The sequence below is a fragment of the Uranotaenia lowii genome, chromosome 2 (assembly GCF_029784155.1).
Source record: "Uranotaenia lowii strain MFRU-FL chromosome 2, ASM2978415v1, whole genome shotgun sequence".
Lineage (NCBI taxonomy): Eukaryota > Metazoa > Arthropoda > Insecta > Diptera > Culicidae > Uranotaenia > Uranotaenia lowii.
In genome coordinates, this window is record NC_073692.1 from 208,967,229 (window position 1) to 208,995,006 (window position 27,778).

The 27,778-nt window shown below is 37.1% G+C and overlaps 1 protein-coding gene across 1 annotated transcript; it reads right to left on the bottom strand.

Moving 5' to 3' along the window:
* Positions 1-1,241: 1,241 nt before the first annotated feature.
* Positions 1,242-27,199, bottom strand: LOC129748536 (girdin-like). The gene is made up of 2 exons (XM_055743190.1): positions 26,351-27,199; positions 1,242-2,124 (listed from the first exon to the last, which is right to left on the bottom strand). The coding sequence occupies exons 1-2, from the start codon at positions 27,169-27,171 to the stop codon at positions 1,308-1,310; spliced, it is 1,638 nt and encodes a 545-aa protein (XP_055599165.1). The 5' UTR covers positions 27,172-27,199; the 3' UTR covers positions 1,242-1,307.
* Positions 27,200-27,778: the final 579 nt, after the last annotated feature.

Consider the following 27,778-nt stretch of genomic DNA (forward strand, 5'->3'; position numbering starts at 1 on the left):
AATCTGAAATCTGAATCTGAAATCTGAATCTGAAATCTGAATCTGAAATCTGAATCTGAAATCTGAATCTGAAATCTGAATCTGAAATCTGAATCTGAAATCTGAATCTGAAATCTGAATCTGAAATCTGAATCTGAAATCTGAATCTGAAATCTGAATCTGAAATCTGAATCTGAAATCTGAATCTGAAATCTGAATCTGAAATCTGAATCTGAAATCTGAATCTGAAATCTGAATCTGAAATCTGAATCTGAATCTGAAATCTGAATCTGAAATGTGAATCTGAAATCTGAATCTGAAATCTGAATCTGAAATCTGAATCTGAAATCTGAATCTGAAATCTGAATCTGAAATCTGAATCTGAAATCTGAAACTGAAATCTGAATTTGAATTCTGAAATCTGAAATCTGAATCTGAAATCTGAATCTGAAAACTAAATCTGAGATCTGAATCTGAAATCTGAATCTGAAATCTGAATCTGAAATCTGAATCCGAAATCTGAATCGGAAATCTGAATCTGAAGATTCATTTTAGAATCAGTTTTTGATTTCATATATCAGAAATCAAATTCAAAATACTGAGAAGGTGTAGTTGTCACTCCAGAATCGATCGTTTAATTCATTCAAACCCACACTTGCAAAGATTTCTTGCAAAATATTTTTAAAAAAATAATTGAAAACCTTCTTAGTTTACTGTTTTAATCTTTTTTCCAAATACTTTTTTTAAACCATATACGTACATATTTTCCCTCGAAATTCAACCTGATCAGTTCACAACACGTCGCATTCCCTCATCCCTGAACCAACAATTATCAATGTTGCCATACTGTTTTCAACTTTCCCTCTTGCCTACACATTAAGGGTTGCCTAACTTTTGCATCCCGGTAACTATCTGGTTAATTATTTCCATTCCTTGAATAACTGCTGTTGCCCGGATAACTTTTCATGTTCCCCCTGGCAAATGGAACTTTCTTTCTTGGAATGGATTTGCGAGATAGATGTTCAGTTCATGCTTTGGACAAGTTGAATCCCCCATGAAAAGGTAGTGCCTTTAAAGTGTCATCGAGCAACTGGCAAAGATTAGCAAGAGAATGTCCTTTGCTAGCATTACCGGGGCTAGGGCATCTGCCAATCAAAATGGATAATGAAATTTCAATTAAAGAACCGCTATTAGTTTAAGAGTCCAATTGAGACATCAAAAGAGCTGATGCACAATTATGCTGCATTTCCAAAGTAGTGCGCATCAAAATATATTATAAGTCATAAAATCAAATGTTAAATAAAATTTAGTTTTTTTTTTTCGAACCCTTAAGTGCCAGTCAGTGAACGGTACAGATCATCAAAATGATCCAAATTTCTGGTAGCACTTCCAGGTTGACCCATCATTTCTTTCCGTAAGCTCAGCAACTGATTGCGCAAATTTGGCTTCAATGCTCTTGCAACGGCCAATGCCGGAGGTCTCGGGATAACTTGGTCACACTTGAACATTGTCACCGAGCGATCGCAAGAGATGCACCGTACGTTATGAATCCTTTTTAGTTTTCCGCCAGCTCCCGGGTCTTCTTCGGCATTACGTTTTACCGTTTGATTGAGCGATTCAAGTTTACTCTCGAGTTGTCGAATTTCCTGCTGAATCATCGCCGTTACAGATCCAAGTTGTGATTCGTCCGTTTTGAATTCCAATTCTTCTCGAAGCTTTTCAAGTTCGTTTGCGCTTTCTTGAACTTTATCGGATAAAGTCGCAACACTATCTGCAACTTTGCGGAATGCTGGCATCTCAAGTAAATCTGTTTTGGCCGGTTCCACTCGGATAGGTCGTGTCCGGGTATAGGAAAGAACAGAAAGACGCACCTGGCTTTCTATTTCGGTGTTATCAGCCTTTTCCTGGACAAGTCGAAGAATTTTTTTCTCCATAACTTCTATTTTTGCTATCATTTGCTTCTCGTGCTCCTCTAATCGAGCGTAAACTTGTCCGAAATCGACTTCAGGTGAAGGCTTTATCTGATTGAGTTGCGAATGACTTTCCGAAACGCTATCCATGCTGGCTGTACCGGCCTCTCCTAAGAATTGTGAATTTTGATCATCGTTAGCATCGCCTGAAGCTGGTGGTGCACCATGAGTAGATCTGTAAATAAATAGAACATATTGTTGTGGTGACTTTTGTTTCACGCACTATTTTTATTTTTGTTTTATCTAATCACTTTTGAACCTACACATTTCTTACACTGCATCACTTAAAACCTTACCAGTAACACATCTTTCGTCTAGAAATTTAGAATACAGAATTATGTATTCTTAATTTCTAGACGAAGGATGTGTTACTGGTAAGGTTTTAAGTGAAGCAGTGTAAGAAATATGTAGGTTCAAAAATCTTTATATATAAAAATGAATTTCTGTCTGTCCGTCTGTCTGTCTGTCTGTCTGTTCCCTATAGACTCGAAAACTACTGAGCCGATTTGCGTGAAACTTGGCATATGAGGGTATTGGCGGCCGGGGAAGGTTCCTATTATAGTTTGGGACCCCTCCCTCTTCCTGGAAGGGGGGAGGGGGTCTCTCAAATAATAGTAATAAGTCTTCATAACTAGAGAACTGATTATGCAAATCATACCAAACTTGGCATGGGAGGGTATTTGGGTACGAGGAATGTTTTTAAAAATATTTGGTACACCTCCCTCCTTCCTATGGGAAGATAGGAAGAGGGGGCGGGGGCCTACTTTACAATTTTTTACAAAACTGGAGAACTAATTAAGCTAATGGAACAATATTTGGCATGGGGGGGTTGTGGAATACGAGGAATGGTTCTATGGTTATTTCAGACCCCTTCCTTCTTCCATTGGAAAACCAGGAAGGAGGGGGGGGGGGGTCTTTAACTCCTTTCCATTGCATAACACGAAAACTATTCAAGCAAACGAAACCAAATTTGGCTAGGAAGAGTATTTGGGTACGATATACAGTTATATGAATACTAGCAGACCCGGTAAACTTCGTTTTACCATGTTAAACTTGGCGTCCATTTTTCATTTTTTTCTTCGCTGTTTGACTTTAAAAAAGCATCAAATCTTGATTGTTAATCGTCTCGCTTTCGTGAACATGTCCTAGTTTTTTTTACATATCCTTCTTTTCCGTTTACTAAAATTCTCCCGCTTAATTCTATCGAAATCAAACCTAAGAATTTTAACTCAATTCTACGGGTCTTTACATAAATTATCAAAACAATACTGTAGTGAATAAGATGTATGTTAGTAAAAAATGATTTGAATGTGGCTTTACAGTTCAAGATATATGAGAAATAGAACAAAATTTGGTTAGGTGTCTTAAATGCAAACGCTTCATGTTACCGTTTACATGAGACGCAATTTTCGGTATTATAGGAAATGTGAAGGTGCAAAAGAGAGAGTAATCAGACAATGGCATTGATCTGAGAGCGACGAACATGTGACCGTCATTCTATCCGTGATTGTTGCGGGAAACAGAAGTGCGGAAAAAATATCGGTATATTTTTGGGTAAGCGAGGAACCCCGCTTCGAATTAAGGGAATTCAGTCGAAAGGATACTACAATGGCGCAGTTGCTCCCCAATGCGCTCGGTAAGTCTACGAAATCAAATAAAGCGGAAGAAAATGGTAATTTTTATCGGGTACTGGTGAGCTAAGGAAAATTTCGGAAAGCCACGTGAAAAAAAATGAGGAAAGCAGAGCGAGAGAACTCTGAATCAGAGCGAGAGTTCTCTGATGAAATGGAAGAATGATGAAGTTGCAATCAGAGCGAGAGTACTCTGGAAATGTGATGAAATAAAAAAAAAAAAGAGAGCGAGAGACTCTAGAATAAAATAGAATGGGCTTTGCTTTTTCACTAGTTCTCCAGTATCTGAAAAAAAAATAAACAAATAATCGATGCTCTCGGTTTGCAGCCTGAGACTCGTTTATTAGGAAGGACAGAATGAATGAATTGAAAATTAGAATGCTAACTTGGCTGAAATGGGTAAAGGCATCGATAATGTTCTAACCCAAGAACAGAATATGAGATCTTTGAGTAAGAGAGGGCATTAAATCCTGGATTTAAAAAAAAAAAAAATCAAAAACGATATTCTTGGTTTGCAGCCTAAGATTCGTTTATTTAAAAAAAACGGAAGAAATGTATTGAACATTGGAATTCTAATTTTGTTGAAGTGGAAAATGATGTGCAAAAATCAGAATCTGATCGATCTCTGAGTAAGAGAGAGCGGGCATGAAACACTGGATTGAATATAAATGATAATAATAATGCAATGAATTCTTAGTGCGAAAATGTTAAGCGTTTCTACTAAAAATTGATTTTCGAATTTTTTACCCCATGAGATTTTGGGTCAAAATTCTTGTATACGAAAGCATCATATCTGTCTAGAATAATCCAGCAAAATCTAAGCAATTGCAAACATGTGTTGTTTGGGAACTCTTATGCCAGATCAATTATAACAGCAGTGGTAAAATTGACAAATCAAACAGAGGAAAATGAGGTGCGAGAGGAATTTTGCATCAGAGGTGTTGATTCGAAAGCTGATTAAAAAAAACAGGTTTTCTAATTCTTTGAGTGTGAAAGAATCTACTAAGAATGTACAAGGCAAAACAATATCATTTCCACACCTGATTCTCTGTTTGAGTTCTGAGACTATCAGCGATTAGAAAACATGATTGTCAAGAGAATTTTATTGGAGTCCTAGACTAATAAACTGTTGATTTCAAAGGTGGTGATTAAACGGGTTTTTCAGTGCGAGAATGGGATGAGATTAAAAAAAAAAAAAAAATGTGGATAAACTTTTACTACCCGAGTGTGAAAGTTGCTTCTAGGGGCGTATTAGGCAATAGAAGAAAAAAACATAAACAATGAATACTGTTACTACATCCATTTTTCTGTTTGAGTTTTGAGACTTCCGAGGTTAGAAAACAAACATGGCAAGTGAAAGTTATTGGAGTCCTAGACTATTAATTGAGAATACGGATTGGTAAAATTTTTTGAACGTCAGCTTAGATGTTCATGATAAAATGGTAACTAAAGAGATTAAAAAGTTAGAGAAATTCTGTACCAGAGCTATATCACTGACTACGCAATGTCGATTCCAGAGTGCGGATCGATAGCTTTTGATGAAACGCTATCCCAGTTAAAACGATAAAATCGGGCAAAACAGGTTAATTTTTTTAAATAGAGAATTTTTTTTGTTAAATTTTACAGGTTTAGCAAAAAAATACGAATTTTTTTCTAAGTGACATGTTAGTGTTGTCAATAGCTATGGACGAAACCAGACCATATATCAGAAAGAAAATTGAATGAATAGTTCAACAAGGGGATGTTGTAACGTTTTCAAATAACTTTAAGATATGGAGCGAATAGCTCATGATGTTTTTTCCTTCTTTTGTGAGGGAAATGTTCTACCACACATGATAAAAAAGAAGTACTAGTAACAAAGGTGGAATTTGCTAAAGGAACGGCATTTGAAATTTTGAAACAGTAGAAAAATGATGAAAAGTTGAAGAGAAAAAAAAATCATTCAAGAATTATACAATTATTCAAGTTAATTTTAATTTGTATAATAGATCATAAAATACCCGAAACAAAAAAAAGATTATCGATTGAATAAAGAAGGTTCAATAAGTTGAAGACCTATTTTGAAATATTTAATGTTGACTTAAAAAAAAGAAAGAAGTAAATCATACCAAATACCTGGAGATGATGCATGAAAATATTTATGCACAATGTTAATAATTTATACGTTATCTGAAAACAAAGAAATCTGAAATTTTAGAACATTTTATCGAATTTATATTTAGATTAAAATAGACGCTTAGGGTAGAGAAGGAGAGTAATGTAGTGAATAAGATGTATGTTAGTAAAAAATGATTTGAATGTGGCTTTACAGTTCAAGATATATGAGAAATAGAACAAAATTTGGTTAGGTGTCTTAAATGCAAACGCTTCATGTTACCGTTTACATGAGACGCAATTTTCGGTATTATAGGAAATGTGAAGGTGCAAAAGAGAGAGTAATCAGACAATGGCATTGATCTGAGAGCGACGAACATGTGACCGTCATTCTATCCGTGATTGTTGCGGGAAACAGAAGTGCGGAAAAAATATCGGTATATTTTTGGGTAAGCGAGGAACCCCGCTTCGAATTAAGGGAATTCAGTCGAAAGGATACTACAAATACCTTCAGTCAATCTTACGTGCATCTTACATGAGTACTTTTCATTTACTTTTCTTTGATTCGTATGCTTTGAATATTCCCGAATGGTATTAGGTATCAGCTTCCCGTTGCAAATTTGATTTTTTCAGCACTCAACGTAACCATCAAACTTGGCAAGACTCATGCTAAAAAAATCCACTCTTTGTAACTTGCTCCATTTGTAACTATATGTTGATAATATCTATGTTTCGTTTATTGAATACCATTTAGATGATTTACTCCGCTTTGCTCGAGTTCACTTTAAGGTTGAAATCGAAATCAAAAGTTTCTCAATAATTGAAATTTATTGTATATGATACTTTATGGAAAAAGAATTTAGAATATCGGGACCATTTTTGGAGTATATGCCCAATATTCTACCTATCGCACCACTTTCAGCTCCCGAGTAACTTTGGATGGTATATTTTTTAAAACTGCAGAAATAAAAAAAAAACATTAGAGATTATTCTTTACTGACCATTTCCAAGCAGCAGTGGAAATTAATATCCATATGTTCATCAAAACCATGTCCATAAAAAAGTTCGCCGTTTTATTATTTGTTCAAGCATAAAATTTCTTTGAGCATTTACCCATTTAATCAAGAAAACGATCAGTTTTGAATGGGGGAAAATGTGTTTAGATTTTTTACTTCAACCGAATTACAGCATTTTTATTTGGATTTTTATCCCAATGGACATATCTGCCAATTTAAACAATTGTTTATAAAGATTTTTACTGAAGCATTGGGATGTTCTGATTTAAAAATTTCCTGAACAGTGTTGGAGGTGATCTGCTATTTTATTTAAGATTATGTGATATTTTCAAGATTCAATAACATTTGATTGAAATGCAGGTTTTTAAAAATTAAAAAGACCGAAAAGAGTTAACCTGTTAAGGCTACGATGATTTCATGAGTTCATTCGTTTTCTCTGGAAGTTTTCATGTAAATATACCTCGAAATCTTTGAAAACATTAAAATGACTTTCGGCTATCATCACAGTTCAACTTTCATATTCCTTCAAGAAGAAATATCTAAGTATACAATTGTCCCATTTATTGATGCAAGTGGAAACACTTTATTCCTTTTCAGATGCGTCAGTGTAAAGACTTCAAAATGAATTAAATACTTGTTCCTGTTTGTCTTTTTTATCAACTTTCATTGGTATATCTGCAGTTTTTCTCCAGAATGAAATAATGCTTGGTACTTCAATTTCACTGAATGCTGTTTTACCATAAGACCTTCATTTACAAAGACATTTAAAAATTTTGAATACCCGCTTCAGATTCAACACTCGGGATACCCTTTCTGACCTTTTTCGAGAAAATGTTTAATGGCTAAAGGGCGCGTTGTCACTTGTTTCACCGTGTGAAATGACAGAAGTTAATGTTATTTTCGGCACTTTCAGGTCATCATAAAAACTTATCAAAAAAAAATCTGCTTCTGCTATCAAAAAAATAGTGTTTCTCGAATATCAATCACAAAAAAGCGGATTTAAAGTCTCGTCTTTGTAGCCAAAATATAGTAAACAAAATCACACGTTTATGTTAAGTACGTACTTGAATTCTGTGTAAACAAACAGTGAACCTGTAAACAGTTTTTCGGTGAATGATTTGACAAAAAAGTTGAGTTTTTTTAGTCCGATTTTTTTTTTTTGGGCTCATTTATAGATGAAGAAATAATGTATACATTTTTTTGTAAATGTTGAACGTTTGCATTTGTTCTAAATTAAAGCCTCTAATGTATGTTTTAACTGAAAATTCTTCTTATTTTATTGATAACTTTCACTAAAGCTTGCAAAAAATCAAAAAAATCTTTGCATTAGACCTTAAAATAAACTTCAATCGTGTATAATCCTTTTTGAAGGAAAGGCTCTTGTTCAGTTCAAGTGTCTGTTCATTTTCAACGGATTTTGTTATTGTTCTGTAAATTTAAAAGCACTTCATATATCTTCAGTTGAGCACATTTGTACATGTTCGAAAAATGATTCTAGGGGTATTGGATTATAAAATTGTATGTAAATTTTCCCACTTTAATTTTTTTTAAATGTCCGCAAAGAGTCATACCATTATTTTATATGCATCAGTACTAAATTCATATTTTTCAGACAACAATTTCTTCTGAACTTAAAATAGTTTCATTTTCTTAAATCGTTTGAATGGTTTTGATTTGATCGGCAAAATATCAATCTGGGCGTCATGCATTACTATGTGCTGTACAAATGATGTAGGAATCGAGTAGATAAAAACACATCTAGGCTTCATATCGCCACCACATGCACTGAAATTATGCTTGGTTTATAAATGCGCGCCCAAATATTTCAACTAATCAGTATGCTATGCCTTGGTTACAGTCCTTTCTCGACGTTTGCTGGCGACGCCTCAACCATGGAGATGAAAAACAAACCGCCCGCCCGGCGCCCAAAGGAAAGAAAATCTTGAAAAAATTGAAGGCCATGACTTTAATTTGATTGAATTTATTACAAATTCAATGACTACGGACAATTGATGCGACTTTTTGTTGTTTTTATTCGATATAAACCGATTCGCATGCCTACAGAATATTCTAAAAATAATTTCATTTAAATCGGTTGGGTCATTTCGGAGGAGTAGTACTACAAACACCGTTACAAGAGAATTTTATATAATAGATTTGGAGAGGGAGAGAGGGGTACTCTCCTTTCAGTGAAGGGACAGAAAGTGGGGAGGGGGTTTGTTCACAATTTTCCCCATTACTGGGAAAATAATCAAGCAAATAGAACCAAATTTGGCAAGGCAAAGTATTTGATAACGAGAAATGTTTCTATGATATTGTGAGAACCCTCCGTTCTTCAAGTCGGAACATCTTGAGGAAGGAGCCTGCTCACATACTTTTTTTTACATGACTCGGGAAGTTACCCAGCAAATGGAACGAAATTTGGCTTGGGAGGGTGTTTGAACACAAGGAATGTTTCAGTGAATATTTGGTACTACTGCCTTCTTCCAGTTGCGTGATAGGAAGGAGAGAGGGGGCTCCTTCACTATTGATCGTATAACTCGAGAACTTATCGAGCAAATGGAAACAACTTTGGCATAGGAAAGTATTAGGATACGTAAAATGGTTACTTGCTTATTTGAGACTTCTTTCTCCTTCATTTGGGAATACAGTTAGAGAAGACGGGAGCTCACATACGATTGTTTTGCATAAACCAAGAACTTATGTAACAAATGGAACCAAATATGACACGGGAACAATCATACAATCAAGCAAATGGAACAGAATTGGCCATGGGAGTGTATTTGAATACACGGAATGTTTTATATTGACTCCCTCCTACCAGGTAGGGGATAGCACAAGAAATGTGTTTCCGGTGGTTTAGCACCCCTCCTTCAGTGGAACGATAAAAGTGGGAAGAGGGTCACTCATACAATTTTTTTTAATATTTCGGTAACTAAGCGAGAAAATGGAAATTTTGCACGAGAGCACATTTGTGTACGGGCAATGTTTTTCGACGGTTTGAAACCCCCTTTCTCCTGCCAGGGGGATATATTAAATGGGAGAGAGTCACCCATTTTTGAAATAACTCGAGAACTTATCGAGAATGAAGCCGTATATGACATGGGATCGTATTTGTATAAAAGAAGTGTTTTTTTATGTTATGAGACCCCCCTTCCTTCCATTAGGAGCAAAGAAGAAATGGAGGAGGGGGTAACTCTCACATTTTGTACAATAACACGAGAACAGATAGGCAAAATAAATGTCCCGTGACGTTATTTAGTTACAAAAAGAGTTTCTAATACAGTTTGATACCCTCTCCACATTTAAAAAGGGACAGCGAAGATTTAATATATAAAATAACATTTTTGGTTTAAATTATAAACTTATGAAGACATTCAAAGTAATAAAAAGGATTAAAATACTAATTTAAAAACAAAATTATTAAGATTTCAAATTAAAAAAAAAGTTGCAATTTTATTTTGAAAAAAAAAAACATTTTAATAACTTTGAAATTGAATTTAGAATGTTGTGCAAATAAATTAAAAGCTAAATATCTAGGTATCCTAAATTTCAATAATTAAGGAAGGTGTTGCAAAGCACACCGGGTCAGCTAGTGATTGTATAAAACAAAAAGAAAAATAGTGCGTGAAACAAAAGTCACCACAATTGTAACTCTCTATAGTGACTGTTATTTAAAGAAAATTGTCTCAGTTGAGAAATGTGTTTTTTTTTATGCGGCAGCTTGTGAGAAATCATAGGGCCCTTTTGAGGCCAAAACTTCTCACCGAGGGGGAAAGCTATGTAAATGAATTGGGAAGGAGTTGGGCGAGACCGTAATCACCAGAGGGACTAAGCACTGGCACTCAATTGAACACTGGTTGCTCCCTGATAAATTAGAAGGTCAGGGAGCTGTATTACGAGCAAAGTTAGGGTTTAACTATTCACTTTGTAATTGTGTAAATGCATTGTAGTTTGGATGCTGCAATTTGTAACGCTGTGTTGTGTTGTAATTAACGAGCCTATAGTGAACAAAGAGACGAAATGTCACGATTGGAATTTTTGGATTTTCTTGATTTTCTTTTGGATCCAAGGCAGACCTACAGCAAGGTTACAAGCACATTATTTCGAAAGGGATCAGATTGCGCCTCTTTGTTTACTATAGTTTCTTTAGTTGTAATGTAACAGACACATAATAGCCACTGTGGGCTGAGTTTTGTCGTTACGATGTGTAATGCTGGACTGTGTGATGTAACCGACAAATAATAGCCACTGTGGGCTGAGTTTTGTTGTTACGATGTGTAATGCTGGACTGTGTAATGTAACAGGCAAATAATAGCCACTGTGGGCTGAGTTTTGTCGTTACGATGTTTGATGCTGTGTTGTGTCATGTAACAGACAAATAATAGCCACTGTGGGCTGAGTTTTGTTGTTACGATGTGTAATGCTGGACTGTGTAATGTAACAGGCAAATAATAGCCGCTGTGGGCTGAGTTTTGTCGTTACGATGTGTAATGCTGGATTGTGTAATGTAACAGGCATATAATAGCCACTGTGGGCTGAGTTTTGTCGTTACGATGTGTAATGCTGTGTTGTGTAATGTAACAGACAAATAATAGCCACTGTGGGCTGAGTTTTGTTGTTACGATGTGTAATGCTGGACTGTGGGATGTGACAGACAAATAATAGCCACTGTGGGCTGAGTTTTGTTGTTACAATGTGTAATGCTGTGTTGTGTAATGTAACAGACAAATAATAGCCACTGTGGGCTGAGTTTTGTCGATACGATGTGTAATTCTCTGTTGTGTAATGTAACAGACAAATAATAGCCACTGTGGGCTGAGTTTTGTTGTTACGATGTGTAATTCTGGACTGTGTAATGTAACAGAAAAATAATAGCCACTGTGGGCTGAGTTTTGTCGTTACGATGTGTAATGCTAGACTGTGTGATGTAACAGACAAAAGCCGCTGTGGGCTGAGTTTTGTCGTAACGATGTGTAATGCTGTGATGGGTAATGTAACAGACAAATAATAGCCACTGTGGGCTGAGTTTTGTTGTTACGATGTGTAATGCTGGACTGTGTAATGTAACAGGCAAATAATAGCCACTGTGGGCTGAGTTTTGTCGTTACGATGTTTGATGCTGTGTTGTGTCATGTAACAGACAAATAATAGCCACTGTGGGCTGAGTTTTGTTGTTACGATGTGTAATGCTAGACTGTGGGATGTGACAGACAAACAATAGCCACTGTGGGCTGAGTTTTGTCGTTACGATGTGTAATGCTGGACTGTGTGATGTAACAGACAAAAGCCGCTGTGGGCTGAGTTTTGTCGTAACGATGTGTAATGCTGTGATGTGTAATGTAACAGACCAATAATAGCCACTGTGGGCTGAGTTTTGTTGTTACGATGTGTAATGCTGGACTGTGTAATGTAACAGGCAAATAATAGCCACTGTGGACTGAGTTTTGTCGTTACGATGTTTAATGCTGTGTTGTGTCATGTAACAGACAAATAATAGCCACTGTGGGCTGATTTTTGTTGTTACGATGTGTAATGCTAGACTGTGGGATGTGACAGACAAACAATAGCCACTGTGGGCTGAGTTTTGTCGTTACGATGTTTAATGCTGTGTTGTGTCATGTAACAGACAAATAATAGCCACTGTGGGCTGAGTTTTGTTGTTACGATGTGTAATGCTGTGTTGTATCATGTAACAGACAAATAATAGCCACTGTGGGCTGAGTTTTGTTGTTACGATGTGTAATGCTGTGTTGTGTAATGTAACAGACAAAGCCACTGTGGGCTGACCTTTGTTGCTGCGGTATGTTATGTTATGTTGTGTCATATGTTTAGTAAACAAATAATGTGTAATGTAATATTGACCCATTGACCACTGAATGATGTGTAATGTAGTGTAAAGTGTAAATTCCCGGTCAAACAATCGTTACTGATCGGACCAATGAATGCTTGGTGTGGCGTTTGTAAAAAGCCCTGGGGCCAACACCATATCTCAGTTCACTTGCATTCTAAGTGAACTGAGGGTGCTTCTAAGTATCGAAAAATGTGATAATATGACAACGGAAAAGATACTTAGGCGTCAAGGCATACCCAATTGTATCAGAGTGATATAATTGAGCCCCCCACCACGCCCAGAGCAGTTGAGAAATGTTGCAATGTGAGGGGAAAACTATTCTGACAAATAGGATCGAAAAATACAGCCAAAATATGAAGATTTTATGAAACCTCTCTTAGCGAATTTGAAAAAACGTATAATTGTATCATATCCATACCAGAGAATCATTCAGAAAATATTGTTGGGATAAAAATTATGGCGGAAAATTTCTTTATAATTTTATGACTTGTTGCAAAGCTGCCTACATGTGCCATTTGATTAAGGGTTATCATCTCCTGTTTGCTGTCAAGTCCATGAAGCTTTCCCGATTGATCTATATACGAAGAAAAACAGGAATTTCTTTGAAATGCATTACTGTTCCATCCTATCAAATTTTCATTTCAACATTTCATATCATTGCAACCTCAAAATTTGATAAACACGTTAAACTTAAGGTTAGATTTAAAGAGCCTTCCTATTTGTTTATTATCATTTCTCCTTCTAGTTTTTGTTTTTTTATTTTTTTTTGTGCCCCAACGTTTCCACTCCATTTCGGCCGGAATCAACTCGACCGTTAATAATCTACTTGAATACTCGGCAAACACATCCGGAACCGAAGAATTCTTTAAACCAGCTTTAACATTGAACCTCGGTTGTGGGTGGTGCTGCTGAAAAGGCGTTTTTGCGCGCGGCAGAACGTTTATAATCCTGAAAGGCTGGTACAGACCGATGCGTGTAGGTTATTTCTGAAAATTTATTTGATAACGTGAAGCGATTCAAGAAAATCTGCGAATTGCGACTATAAAATTTGATGGCTAAGTTATTTTCTAGCAAGCAAAGGATTATGTTGCCCGTATTCCTTAGAAAATATAAATCAACTACCTATAAGAAGGCTAAATTTCAGACGAAGGATTTGGTCAGGCAGTTGAAAAGCGAGTTCCACGAGACTTACAAATGTTTCTGAAGAAAAATGCGTGGGGGTTAGAAATGCATGAATGGGGAGAACATAGGTATAGGAAAAGCAGAGATAGGATAAAAATAGAAATGTAGGTGTATTAGAGTGCCCCAAATGAACCGATTTTTGAAAAAACTAAGCCCTGCAGGTCTCATGCTAATTAGTTCTCATACCAAATTTGGGCCAGATCGGATCACGGGAAGGGGTCGCTCAACAAGCCTGAAGTTTGTAGACATTTTGTACGGGAGGAACATGGAAAACCAGTTTTTCTTTTATAATATTGGTCCGTTACGGCCGATTCGTTGAGAGGTTGTGGCTTTTCACAAGAGCGTCTTATAAAAACAGGATATGTCACGTTTGATGAGAATAATTCAAAACAATTGATGTTAAACATTAATTTCATTGTTCGGCTAATTTGTTTTTGATTACAAACATGGTCACCATCAGCAGCCCATCAATAAGGGTATATACGGGCGATAGTATTGGCGAAAAATTGGCCTCAGCCATAACCTCAAACTTTGATGAGCTAACGGCCTCACCAGTGATGCTAGGTGCGTTACTAAAATCAGTATTTGTTTGTTTTAAACTAATTGTAATATTTCTGAATTGATTAATTTTTTTAACAATCAACAGCTAAACGTTTGAATTCATTACGGGGCTTCTTTAAATAGATGAAGATAAGCCATCTTTCGCTAATGAGTTTTCAAGGTGAATTTAAAACACCTGAAATATTTTTCATGTACTTCTCGGTAAATTAAAAAGAGTTGTTTCTAACTTTTAAACGAATGCAAAATCATTCACTGTTACAATAAAAAGTGAATTAATGAAAGCCACGTCTATGTTGACTATGAAAATAATAGCCTGCATGCATCTGTTTATTTATAATATTTTCTCATAATTCGCTACATCGTTTAAGTGTGCGATACAGACAGTTGTTATTCAGTTCAGATAAATGTTGCGTTTAATTTCATATTCTTAAAGAAATCTACGGGAAAGTTGCAAATTTTCAGTACTCATGAAAACGTTTTTCAATAAAAATGCAATCAAAAAATATAATCATTTTCCAAATACCAATGCATTTGGCAGCTCTGAACACCCAAAAAAATCAAAACACGAGCATCTGTGTGTCGCTTTTCCACAGGGCGAATTTGTAGATATTAGTACCGCCAAATCGCGTTTATCGTGCGCCCTTCTCAAAAATTGATTCTGTTCTCCCATGGTTTGAGGTTAGGGCTGAGGCCTCCTGCTAAGGTGGTGTTCGTGTAAAACTGTCAATATATTCTAATACCCGGTTCCAAAGAATTTGTTCGGCCGCATACGGTCTTTTAACCTTGGGTTTTCCCCCGGCCAACGTGATGGAAAGTAAACATTTCATAAGACCCTTATGAAAGATTAGTTTGGACGCAAAAAAGGGGTTCATAAGACGTATCTTGTGAAAATTATAATAAGGGTTTGTCTGAGAGTATGACAGTTAGGACGTTTTGCTTTAAATAAAAACGCAATATTCTCGATAGTGTGCGACGCGACGATCATTAAAAATCTAGCTTTGCTTTGATCACATTACTTCCCAAAGGGAATCCAGATCTTTTTTACCTTCTCCACTAACAAACCACCTTTCCTGTGACGACCGTGGAGATTTAGAGGTGTATTCGGTCTCTAGTAGCAACGGAAGTCGAACTAACAATCCTTTCCTATCCCCGATGAACCGTAAGGACGTGGCCGGTTCCGTTATTGACCATATAAGATAAGGAACCTCCGAAACGTGTACACAGAAAATGGTAAGCTAGTCCCAAGCCCCATTTATTTGGATCTATGTACAATTTTGATGATCAAGCTCAAGCTCAAGCTCAATAATATTGGTCCGTTACGGCCAATTCGTTCCGAATACAATTTTTCTTAAAGCCTAAACTATGACGACGACAAGGCAGCCATCCTAAAAGCGACAACGAAGCTAAAAAATTCATCTTCTACGGGCCCGGACGGTAGACACCTATCAGGCATATCTATATCAGGCATAATCTTCCCCTCATTGTGGAAAGAAGCTCACATGTTTCCTGTCCACAAAAAGGGAGATAAGAGAGACGCGAGCAACTATCGCGGAATCTCCGCTCTATGCGCGATCGCTAAATTGTTTGAACTGGTTTTTTTGGATCCATTTTTCTCATTTTGCAAGCATCACTTCTCCAACGATCAGCACGGGTTCATGCCTAAACGATCCACGACTACAAACCTACTGAGTTTTACATCGTTCGTGCAGGACAACTCTGCCAAGAAAACTCAAACAGATGCCATTTACACAGATCTCTCTACTGCGTTCGATAAGGTGAACCACGAAATTGCAATCGCAAAGCTCGAACGTTTAGGCTTATGTGGTTCCCTACTGGATTGGTTCCGGAGTTACTTAATGGGACGAAAGTTATCCGTTCGTACTGGTGAATCTTTTTCTAGGCAGTTCGTTGCCTCTTCAGGAGTGCCTCAAGGAAGTCATTTGGGACCGATCATTTTCGTGATCTATTTTAATGATGTACTCTCGCTCCTCGGTGGCACAAAGCTCGCTTATGCCGATGACCTGAAACTTTTTCACACCATAAACGGCCAAGACGACATCAACTTCCTCCAACAGCAATTCACCGCTTTTGCTCACTGGTGCGATATCAATTGCTTGCCCTTGAACCGCAGTAAATGCTCGGTAATATCGTTTACCCGTAAGCGGCATCCTCTTCATGCAGAGTACATCCTCGGAGACCAAACCATCATCCGGATGGACCATATCAACGATTTGGGCGTTATCCTCGACCGACGGCTGGAGTTCAAGATTCATACGAACTATGTTGTCGACAAAGCTTCTCGGAGCCTTGGATTATTGTTTCGTATGGCCAAAGATTTCAAAGACGTATACTGCCTGAAAAGTCTTTATTGTTGCATAGTTCGTTCTATTCTCGAGTACGCTTCAGCTGTTTGGTGCCCTTTCTACCAGAACGGAGCTGAAAGAATTGAGGCTATCCTGCGGCGTTTCTTGCGGTACGCTCTACGGCACTTAAACTGGCAGGATCCGTTTTGTTTACCAAGCTATGATAACCGCTGCCGTCTCATAGGCTTAGATACGCTTCAAGTACGCCGAAATGCTACACGTGCCCTAGTTGCAGCGGACCTTCTCACATCTAGAATCAACTGCCCCGAACTGTTGGAGGCCATACCTCTCAGCGTACGACCACGAGGATTACGAAACCAGAACCTGCAGCACTACGTTCCGATTCGCCTGAACAATTACGGGGCTAACAGCGCTTTCATCGGCATTCTAAAAACTTTTAATTGGTTTTCCGAACATTTCGACTTCGACGTCTCAAGGAACGTATTCCGAAGAAAATTTTTAAGTGTATCAAGTTTTGTGTAATATTATGTTGATATTAATTTTAATTTGTTAGTTAGCAATCATTAGGATCAACATGTGATCCGTTGATGTTTTAAAACAATAAACAATATGACAAATATTTCATCCCAAGACTGCATTGCAATTTGATATAAAAAAGTTATTAAGCTTCAAAAATGGGCTAACTTTTTAAAAGGTGATATTCATCACTATTAATAAAGCACTGTGTCGAACATTTAATTTTAATTTTATTTGATGTCTTTGAGTGTGTTGTCATACAGACCATGAGTATTAACTTGATCTTAAATTAGGTTATAAAGTTGGCTTAAAATAAGGTTACATCACAGCAGTTTCGGACAATCGATAGCATTCGTAATGATGTCATACACGAACATTCGTTGTAGATAAGTTCTCCTTTGGCTCGGCGCCGTCAACGATAATAGACCACATCTATCGGAGTACGGTGGCAATCAAACGGGATCTCGCCAAGGCAAATGACGCAATGCGAAACGGAGAAATCTTTTCTGGACTCTCTCAATTCTTTCAATGTGAACGGAATGATAAGGTGTCCAAACTGGTGCGGCGTATTCCAAGACACTGCGTACGAGCGAGCAGAACACAGTCTTTAGAGCATAAGGGTCTTTAAAACTCGAAGTATTTCGGCGGAGGAATCCTAACAAAGCGACAGCCTTTGCTGTTGTTGTTGCCATATGCTGAGCGAAAGAAAGCTTCTGATCGAATGTTACTCCAAGATCTTTTATCACGGTTGTTCTTTCTAGTGTAGTGTCGCGGAACGAGTAGTCGATTTGTTTCACACCAGAGCAATAACCTTTCTATATCCTCTTGAAGCGCTGCCCAATCCACAATTGAGTCGATTACTCTGTAGAATTTCAGGTCATCAGCATACAGAAGCTTTGATGACTTAAGACGGGTTGCCAAGTCATTTATAAAAAGCACAAAGATTAGCAGGCATAAATGACTTCCTTGTGGGACTCCAGAAGGCAAATTGAACACCGAGGAATGCGTACCACGGATGTTTATGAAGCCTCGACGATTCATCAGGTACGAGTGCAGCCATCTGGTTGCCCATGTAAGAAAACCATAGCGCTCTAAACTCTGTTTCACAGAGAATCTTTTCGCATCTTTTCATTTACTGCAGCGCCCCTAATTGTCAAATCGCAAATCTATTGACAGTGTTTTGATCCGGATCGTTTGTTTACTTAGTGGTGAACATTTCATCAAGATTGAAGCAGTCAATCAAAAGTTATCGACGATGGAACGCGAAAGGCGAGAAAAAATTCTGCACACTCACGTAGAGAAACCGACGTGATCAGGGGTAAAGATCGCGAAATTCCTGAAATATATAAAATCGACTGTAAATTCGGTGCTGCAACGTTACCTGGAGACCCATACGGTGGATCGAGCAAAACAAACCAGGCGTAAAAGTGGAACATATGACCGGAAGCTGCGAGCAAAGGTAATTCGATCAGTTCACAATAATCCTCGAATCTCCTTGCGTGATTTGGCGAAAAAGTTCAAGACGAACCACAGTACAGCTCGACGAATTTGTTTGCGAGAAGGCTTGCGTTCGTATCATGCAAGCAAACACCCCAACAGGACGCTGAAACAAAACCTGGTTGCCAAAACCAGGGCAAGGAAGTTGTACGAGAAAGTGTTGACCAAGAACAATGGATGCATTTTGATGGACGACGAACTTATGCCGTATTCGTGTTCACCGTGGTGGTCCACCGGTTGTAAACCAAGTGCTGTCAAAGCTTTTTTTTAGTTGAAGATGACAGCAGTTGGTGCACAACCGATTGGCCACCAGATAAAAACGAATAAAGCATTACGTCAAAATGGATTTTGGAAAAATACCCGGCAACAAATTTTACCTTGCGAAGCGTAAAGGGAATGTTGCGGTTAGATTCAAGTTTGTTTTCTGTCACTTATATCATTTATATCTTTAAATCTAACCTTTGGCAAATGCTAGCCAAGAAGAGGATTTCGGATTGCTCAAGCATAACACGTCTTTTACATCTAAGACTAAGAATGTGACTTACTTTTATTATAGCGAATTTGGTTTTTTATACTAATTGAGAAGACAGCTTTCTAGCAAAAGCTTTCTCTCTCATCTCCCCCAATAAATTTAGAAATCCATCTTACATCTAAATTAAGAAAAAAATATATAATTCGTGGCTATTTACAAATTTGGTTTCGATAGTGATTCAACATTAAGATTGGTATGTTTTCCTTTGTGTCTTTGAGGACGCCTTAAAGCTAAGGGTATTTCATATGTTTTTGGAAGTTTTTCGTTATTTTCCGTAATTTCATAATTCTGATTCTTACCACCTAAATAAATGTCATTATTATTTGAGGCATTCATATTATTTTTCAGTACAAATTTTTGTTGTGGAACTTTTTTTAATTGATTAACGTGAGCTTTTCGTAACGTATCTTCGATCTGGATTAGATAAATCATTTCAGATATCCTTTTAACAATTACTGCTTCGTTGTTGAAGACTCTTCCGTTGATCTTCTGTGTATGAATTACCTTTTCTTGCTCTTTAAATGTCTTTTTAGCTTGTTTAAGTTCATTACTGTTAGTAGCTTCATTTTTACATGGTTTGATTGTAGATAATTGTGTTCGCGGGGTGAATGCAAAAATTCGATGGTAAGGAATATGCCATCATCGGTAGTCGGAGTTTGATGGTGATGGTGTAGAAATTTTTTTATATTATTGTCGATCTGTAAAAGAGATGAAATGTTGTCGTTTTCCGTTAGAAATTTATTCAAAACTGTTTTTTACGGTTTGCACCGCTCGTTCGGCTAGACCGTTGCTAGCGGGATGGTATGGAGGCGATGTGATGTGTGTTATGTTTCTTGTGTTACAATAATGTTGAAACTCTTTGCTGTTGAATGGTGGTCCGTTATCACTAATAATCGTTTCTGCAAATCCAAATATTGAAAAAATGTTGTCTAAACATTGGGCAACATCATGAGCTGTGGTTTTGTTCATTCGGTGTATTTCAACCCACCGTGAATAAGCATCCACTAAAATGTAAAAGGATCTGCCGAATTTTTGGAAATAATCAATATGAATTCTTTCGAAAGGTTTCGAAGTTTGAGGCCAGTTACCGAAAATTTTTGGAGTCCGGTCTACTCCCAAAAGTTGGCAGTTTTTGCATGATTTTGCATAATTTTCAATGTCAATGTTCAGCCCTTCCCAAAATAAGTAACTTCGAGCAACTTGTTTCATTTTCTGTATACCTCTGTGATTATGGTGTAATAATTGTAAGGCTGGTATTTTTAAAGAAGTTGGGATAACCACTCTCTCTCCAAACATAAGGCAATTTTCTTCCACGTTCAGCTTGAATCTTTTGGAGAATAAAGGTATTAAACTTTTTTCTGTAATTTTCTTCGGCCATCCATTTAAAACATAATTAATAACTTTTGAAATTTGACTGTCTAACTTCGACTGTTCGCTTATTACTGTTGAATTTAAGTTTATAGTCTCTTTATCAATTAAAAAATTTATGCTTGTCAATGAGCTTCGCTCACTCTCTTCCAAGTCCAACGTGCTTGGTTTTTTATCTAAGGGTAATCTAGATAAACAATCTGCGACAAAGTTGTCTTTACCAGGTTTATAGGTAATAGTGAAATCAAAAATTGAGAGCCGAACGAAATAACGCTGCATGCGATTGGCGACCACAGCTGGACCTCCCTTTTTCGCCTTAAATACACCAATGAGTGGTTTGTGATCGGTAACTACGTTGATATGCTGACCTAAAATGTACTTGTAGAATTTCTCTAAAGCGAACACGATTGCAAGAGCCTCACGATGCAAAATCGGATAATTTTTTTCTGTTTTCGTTAAGCGACGCGAGACGAAAAACACGGGCTTTTCCTCCTTTCCTATCGTGTGACTGAGAACACCGGATATTCCCTCATCACTAGCATCACAAGTTACCGTGATAGGCTTCACAGGATCATAATGAGCTAAAACAGATGTACTGCAAATGGCTTGTTTACTTTTTTCAAACGCATTTTGGCACTGAGCAGTCCAATTCCAATGTTTGGTTTTTGAAAGTAAATCATGAAGTGGTGCTAGAAGGATACTCAATTCAGGCACGAATTTTGTGTAAAAATTTATCATACCGAGAAATGCCTTTAGTTGTGTAGTTGACTTAGGCTCTAGCACGGCCTTGATCGCTTCCACTTTCTCCGGGTTTGGCGAAACTCCCGCCTCCGACAGAATATGGCCCAAATATTTCACCTCGGGTACAAACCATTGACATTTCTCAGTATTCACTTTCACGTTATGTTTCATCAACCGTTCTAGCACCATTTCAATCTTCACTAAAAGCTCTTCATTAGTCTTAGCCCAAATGAGAATGTCATCCACATAGGCTTGTGCATTCGATAAACCTTGTAGTATTCGGTCAATTACGGATTGGAATATTTGAGCAGCCGGTTTTACTCCAAACGGAAGACGAGTGTATGCATAAAGCCCTTTGTGCGTGTTGATGACTAACATTCGTTTAGTATTTTCCGAAACAACTAACTGTTGGTATGCACCCCTGAGATCAATAACTGCAAATACTTTAGCCTCACTCTTGTTTGTAATAAGTTCGTCTATTAAAGGCAAAGGGTAATGGTGTGTGACAATATAGGGATTTACTGTTTTCGACCCATCCATGCAAACCCTAATATCTCGTTTGTTTGGTTTCACTACAACCACTATTGGTGAAGCCCACTCAGCGTGAGTTACTTTTTCCAAAATACCCTTAGATTCAAGCAAATCAAGATGTTCTGAGACTTTCTCACGATACTTAAGAGCAACCGTATATGGTTTGTGCACGAATGGTTTAGCATTATCACACATCTTAATATCGACAGTAACTTCCCTAACTGGTTCACTCAGATCATCATCAAAAACCTTAGAAAATTTTTCTAGAATATGTTTGATTGAGAGTTTCACCCACTGATCTTCGCTGCTGTTATGTCTAATAGAGTTTATTTTGAAAATTTTCCTCCAATTAGGCCACAGTCGATTTAACCAATTCCGACCAATTAGAGGTGCAAAGTTTTTAGGTGATTTGACCACTACCATAGACATTGGTACAGTTTCACCGTCAACGAGAACTTTAACTTCTATTTTGCCTAACACGCAAATTCTATCACCTGATATCACCGATAACTTTTGATCAACGGGCAAGAGCCTGTGATGTGAAAATTTATCTTCGTATAAATGACTAGAGCAAATTGTAACACAAGCACCTGTATCACATTCCATCACTGTGTTCTCCCCGTTGATTTTCAACTCCACAAACGCTGGAGGGGTATCATTTGACTTACCGATGATAACATTATTTACCCTATTTTCCGATAATCCGTTTCCCTGATCAGCTTCGTGAAGCTCTTCCTCTGATTCTAGCTCTTCGTCATCTATCCGGGTTTTCAGCTCAGACATCGCAGCCGCTAACTGATTAATTCTATCCACAAATACTCTTTTTCTTCTTATGGCACTCGAACTGGTAAAAGAGTTTGGTCGAGGCTTTTTTGCTTTAGGTTGTGTGCATGTGTACGATAAATGACCTCTACCGTAGCAGTTGTAACACACTGTCTCCCTATCAACTCTTCCATGGCCCCTGTGTTGAGAAATCTCTTCCCGTCGCGACCCACCGAGTTTAGGAGATTTCAGGTCTACGTGAGTAATGACGTTGTGTATCCACGTAGTTCATGCTATCGGTCGTGATCTTCGATGTCATCTTCTTCGCTTCTGCCGCGGCTACCTCTATGTTCTTGGCTTTTTCCAATAATTGCGCCAAATTCATGGTGTGATCGGCGTCTCGAATCATTGTCTCACGAGTTTTTGCATTTTTTAGTCCGGCCACAAACACTGATTGCACTAATGTAGCTTCAGTTTCAGGACTTACGGAACAATGTTCCACAATATTCTGCAGTTCAATAGCGAAATCATCCAACGATTCCATTTCGCCCTGACGGCGCGTTATCAAAGAATGTCTTTCCCCAAACACATTTTTACTAACTTGAATGAACTTTTGGATAATTTCATCGTAGGTTTTCCCAACAATTCGGTCCGGCTTGAAACTTCCAATAATGCGATTGGCAGTTTCTTGCCCAACACTAGTAATAAACTCGAACGTTTTTTCTTCTTGTGGAGTTTTGTTCAATTGAAAGTAAATATCCACGGTTTGGAGATACGAGTTCACATTGAGTCCAGCAACGTAAACTGGAAATTTGCCTTTTGTTCTACTTTCTGTCGACATGGCCATCTTAACTGTGGAACTACCGGGTTTTTTTTCTTCACAACCGAACATTAGTCATTTCAGTTATTCCGAACTTTTTAAACTTCCACTTTTTCCTCGTCGCCAATTTGTCACAACTAAAATTTATATCTTTAAATCTAACCTTTGGCAAATGCTAGCCAAGAAGAGGATTTCGGATTGCTCAAGCATAACACGTCTTTTACATCTAAGACTAAGAATGTGACTTACTTTTATTATAGCGAATTTGGTTTTTTATACTAATTGAGAAGACAGCTTTCTAGCAAAAGCTTTCTCTCTCATTTTCGCAGATAAATTTGCTCGTAAGTTGATGATTTGGCAAGGGATCTGTAGTTGTGGGAAGAAGACTGAGATTTTCATCACTGGGGACACAATGAATGGAAATAATAACAAAGAAGAATGTCTCCAGAAGAGGGTTTTGCCATTCATTCGGTCCCACAAAGGTCCGGTGAAGTTCTGGCCGGACCTGGCAAGCTGCCACTACAGCCGGGATGTCGTTAAGTGGTATAAGAAGAACAAGATCGATTTTGTTGAAAAAAGTATCAATCCACCAAACTGTCCGGATTTTCGTCCCATCGAGAAATATTGGGAAGTTAAGGGCAAACTGAAGAAATGTGGCAGAACCATGAAAAAACCCGTTCAAATGGAAAAGTGGTGGAACAAGATGGCCAATAAGGTTACCAGCAGTGCTGTGCAAAAAATGATGGGGCAAAAAAAGTTCGAAAGTTCATCCGAAAAATTGACGAATGATTTTTATGTATTTTTTTCCTTGAAGTGCAATAAAAACCCTACAAAATGACATTTTTATTTTTGTTGTACGTTATTTTTTGCGGAGAAATGATCTATTTTATCCGACCAGATTCTATGTGAAACAGACTTAATTACAACCCACTGCGCTTGTCTGCCAAGCAAGAGTTTGTGCTGACTTTTCAAAATTCAGAAAATACTTCACTGTTCTATTTATTATATTTTTGCTAGGTATCGAACAGCCAATGCAAAGTGGTCCAGAAATGTAATTTAGCGGGAAAAAAATATTTGCACCTTTCCCTAAGTTTGATTCATTTGATGTCTTTGACAAACTTTTATAACAACTAAAGGCGGAAGATTTTTTAGGGTTGTTCATAAAATTTATGAGATACGATAATTATTTCTTGACTGTAAAAAGCAAAAGAGCTGACTTATTCTACAATATTGTAAAACGTAATAATTCATGAAATTTTGTCTAAGACACCTAACATCTCTTGAACTAAAAGTTTTATGACAACTTGTTTTCATGAAGTTAGGTTGGTCCTATAAAAATTAATAAAACATTAACACTAATTTTCAATTAATTGGAAAAAAAAAATAACAAAAGCTGGCATGCCCCAAACTTGTAAACGAACCTACATTGCACAAAATCTAGAAATCCAGGAAATTTAGATAAAAAATTTGAAAAAAAAGTCGTAAACCGGTGATATAATTCCCGTTTACAGTTCTGCTTTCGCTCTTTCAACTGTTTGAATTCTCGAAGAATTTATCAAATTTTTGTTCAAAGTGCCTCTTAAATATGATATTTGTTCCGTGTAATAAAACCCCATAAATGCTTATTATTTCAGATTATCCTGATCAAATTTATGTGAAAGATTGTTTTTTAATGTAAAAAAAAACCATCTTGAACATTTAAACACACTACAATCAATGACTAAGTTGGTAAAATACTATTTCTGGTCTTGGTACAATCAGTGATGGGAAGTTTCATTAGATTTTTCAAATGAAATTATAATCACTCTGTTTGTGACATTTCAACTCTTTTCTCTCAATTTGTATCACTTTGATGTCCTCTACAAAGTTGTAGCCTAAGAAATCATGTTGTTGAGATATTTAGTTCGTTTAACGCTAAAGGTAAGATAAGCGTTTTCACAGCGAATAGTATGATTTTGTCTTAGAAAAAACCATTAAAAAGGTTAAAAAATCTTTAAAAAAAATTAAATGTTTTAGACCCCTCGATTGATTTTTTAAAATGTGGGAACAAATGAAAGGGGAAAGTCCCAGCTTTCGAATGGTGCAAAAATTAGCGATACTTTTTTTTTGATAGATAAAATTGTTTTGTCAGAGACACCGTGAATATGTGTTGAAAAATGACTCTGTTAGAGCTTCAATAACTCTAAATGGAGCAAGTCTAAAATTTTTTTATTGATTGCATTTGAAAGTCACACTACAATCTTTCTAATATCAGAAAACAGGAGATTTTTTACTTATTAGAGCGTTTAATCGTTGGCATATATCTTCTATCTTCAGCTTTCTTAGGCATTATGTGATTTTTTTTTCTGACCACTTAGTAACTAACTCACACTGAAGCATGCTTTCTCAAAAAAAAATTCTTCAACTTTGAATAACTTTAAAATAAATTATTGTAGCTGAATATTATCTGGAAATCATATTTGAGTCCCGTTACAAGCTTCCCAAGACTATAAATTTTGTGAAAATCGGTTGAGAAACAAGAGAGTTTTAGCGGAAAAGGTGTTAGGTTAGGGGTCATTTGACTCCCGGCAGTAAAAATAGGTATCTCACATACGTACGTTTTTCGAAAACTTCAAACTTCAAATAAATTTTCACAATAAAAAAAATACGTGCATTTTGAAGGTTGAAATTGTCATGTAGGAAAATTTACAAATAAAAAATTAAATGAAAATGCTGGAAAAGCGTAGTTTCAAGCAAATAAAATGAGCAAATTTGCTTACAGCTGTTTAATATTGAACACAGATTATTGGACGAGTTTACATGTTAAAACTTGTGATAATTTATCAATTCCCTAGATACGCTTATAATTTACCGGTATTTTACGATTATGAGGTTTGTATAATTTTTAAATATTTCCCAAAAATATCACCCCCCCAAAAACTGAATATCTATAATAATTGAATAAACTTAAGAGCAATAAACAACTTTCTTACCGTTCGTCCGTTTTCAGACCCCGAATAAAATTCCATATTTTTGCGATATCTTTGGCCATGTGTTTCAGTTTTTGGTCATACTTCGTCGTAGCCTCTCCACCTTCTTGAATGATAACTGGCGTGTCTTGGAACACGAGTGATTTCTTGGATACTTGCGATTCTCGAACACTTTGCAAATCCTGAACACTTTTGGATTCCTGGATACTTTGCAGCTCTTGACCACCTTGCGATTCTTGAGCTTCTTTCTGTTCCAGGTTAGTTGTTGATTGTGGAATGGCTTTTTGAGCTTCTTTCAACTCTTTCATCGCTTTCTCCAGTTGCTGTTTAACCGTTGCTTCCAGTTTTTCGATCCGCTTATTCAACTTCTTCAACTCATTTTCACATATTTTGTTAGGTTTGACCGATAAATCCTGCACCTTTTCCTCCAGATCCGAGACCACCGAATGAATGGCACTCATGTGGGATTCTATTCGTTCGGCTTCTTCCGTTGAATCCGATTGAACCGGATAGGTAAGCTCTTCGAAGGGCACCACAATCCGGGAACCACTTACCTTCAGCTTGTGTTCGTTGTTGGAACCATTGACAACCCGTTGCACCATAAGCCGGGTTTGGCTGCCTCGGCGATTGTTCTCTCGGTCCAACACCCGAGCTAGGGATTCGTCTAGATCGAGCAATTCAATTTCCTCGTTTTCGGCAGACCCATCTCGAACCGCCAGAAGGTACAGGATTTTGTGCAGCAAATTGAAGCTAACGGATCCTACACTCGGATATCCGACGGCTAAGTCAATCAATTTCAACAGACTTACGCTACGACTTGTCATAATTTTTCGACTTTTTATAGTGGTTGATCTTCGAATGCCTACTTGGTCTGTGGTGTAACTTTATTGGATCAAAATGGTGAAAAAAAAATGTTTAAGAGTGGCCCTTACTTTTTTACTTCCAGCCACTAATCTTGTTCCAATAAATGATTTAACTATACTATACAATTCCAAGGCGACCCTCAAAGACCTTGAAATTTGTATGGAACTGTTTTTGGAAAGAGAAAGTTTAAAAAAAAACATACTTATTTTCGGTAACATTGAAGAACAGCCTTTCGTGCTGTCAAGGCCTTTTTTTTAAAGGAACACATAGGATCTCAGTGAAACTTCATGATTTTTTTTTTGTTTCGATTATAGTCGTTTTACCATCTTTATGGCATTCGCGACTTTATCAACGTTGCAGTTGGCGGATTGTTATTGAAAAACTTATCCGGTACAACTGCGTTCGATGTTTACTCTTGGGCTCGAACTCGCGGACATCGGCTCAGGAGACAACAGACTTGCCAACTGAGCTATGTCATAAGCCCTGGTTCATGATTTTTTGTAGAGATCTAAGTTCTATTTAAGATTATAGCGTACATCTTTCAAGGATATAATGGGTAGCATCTTA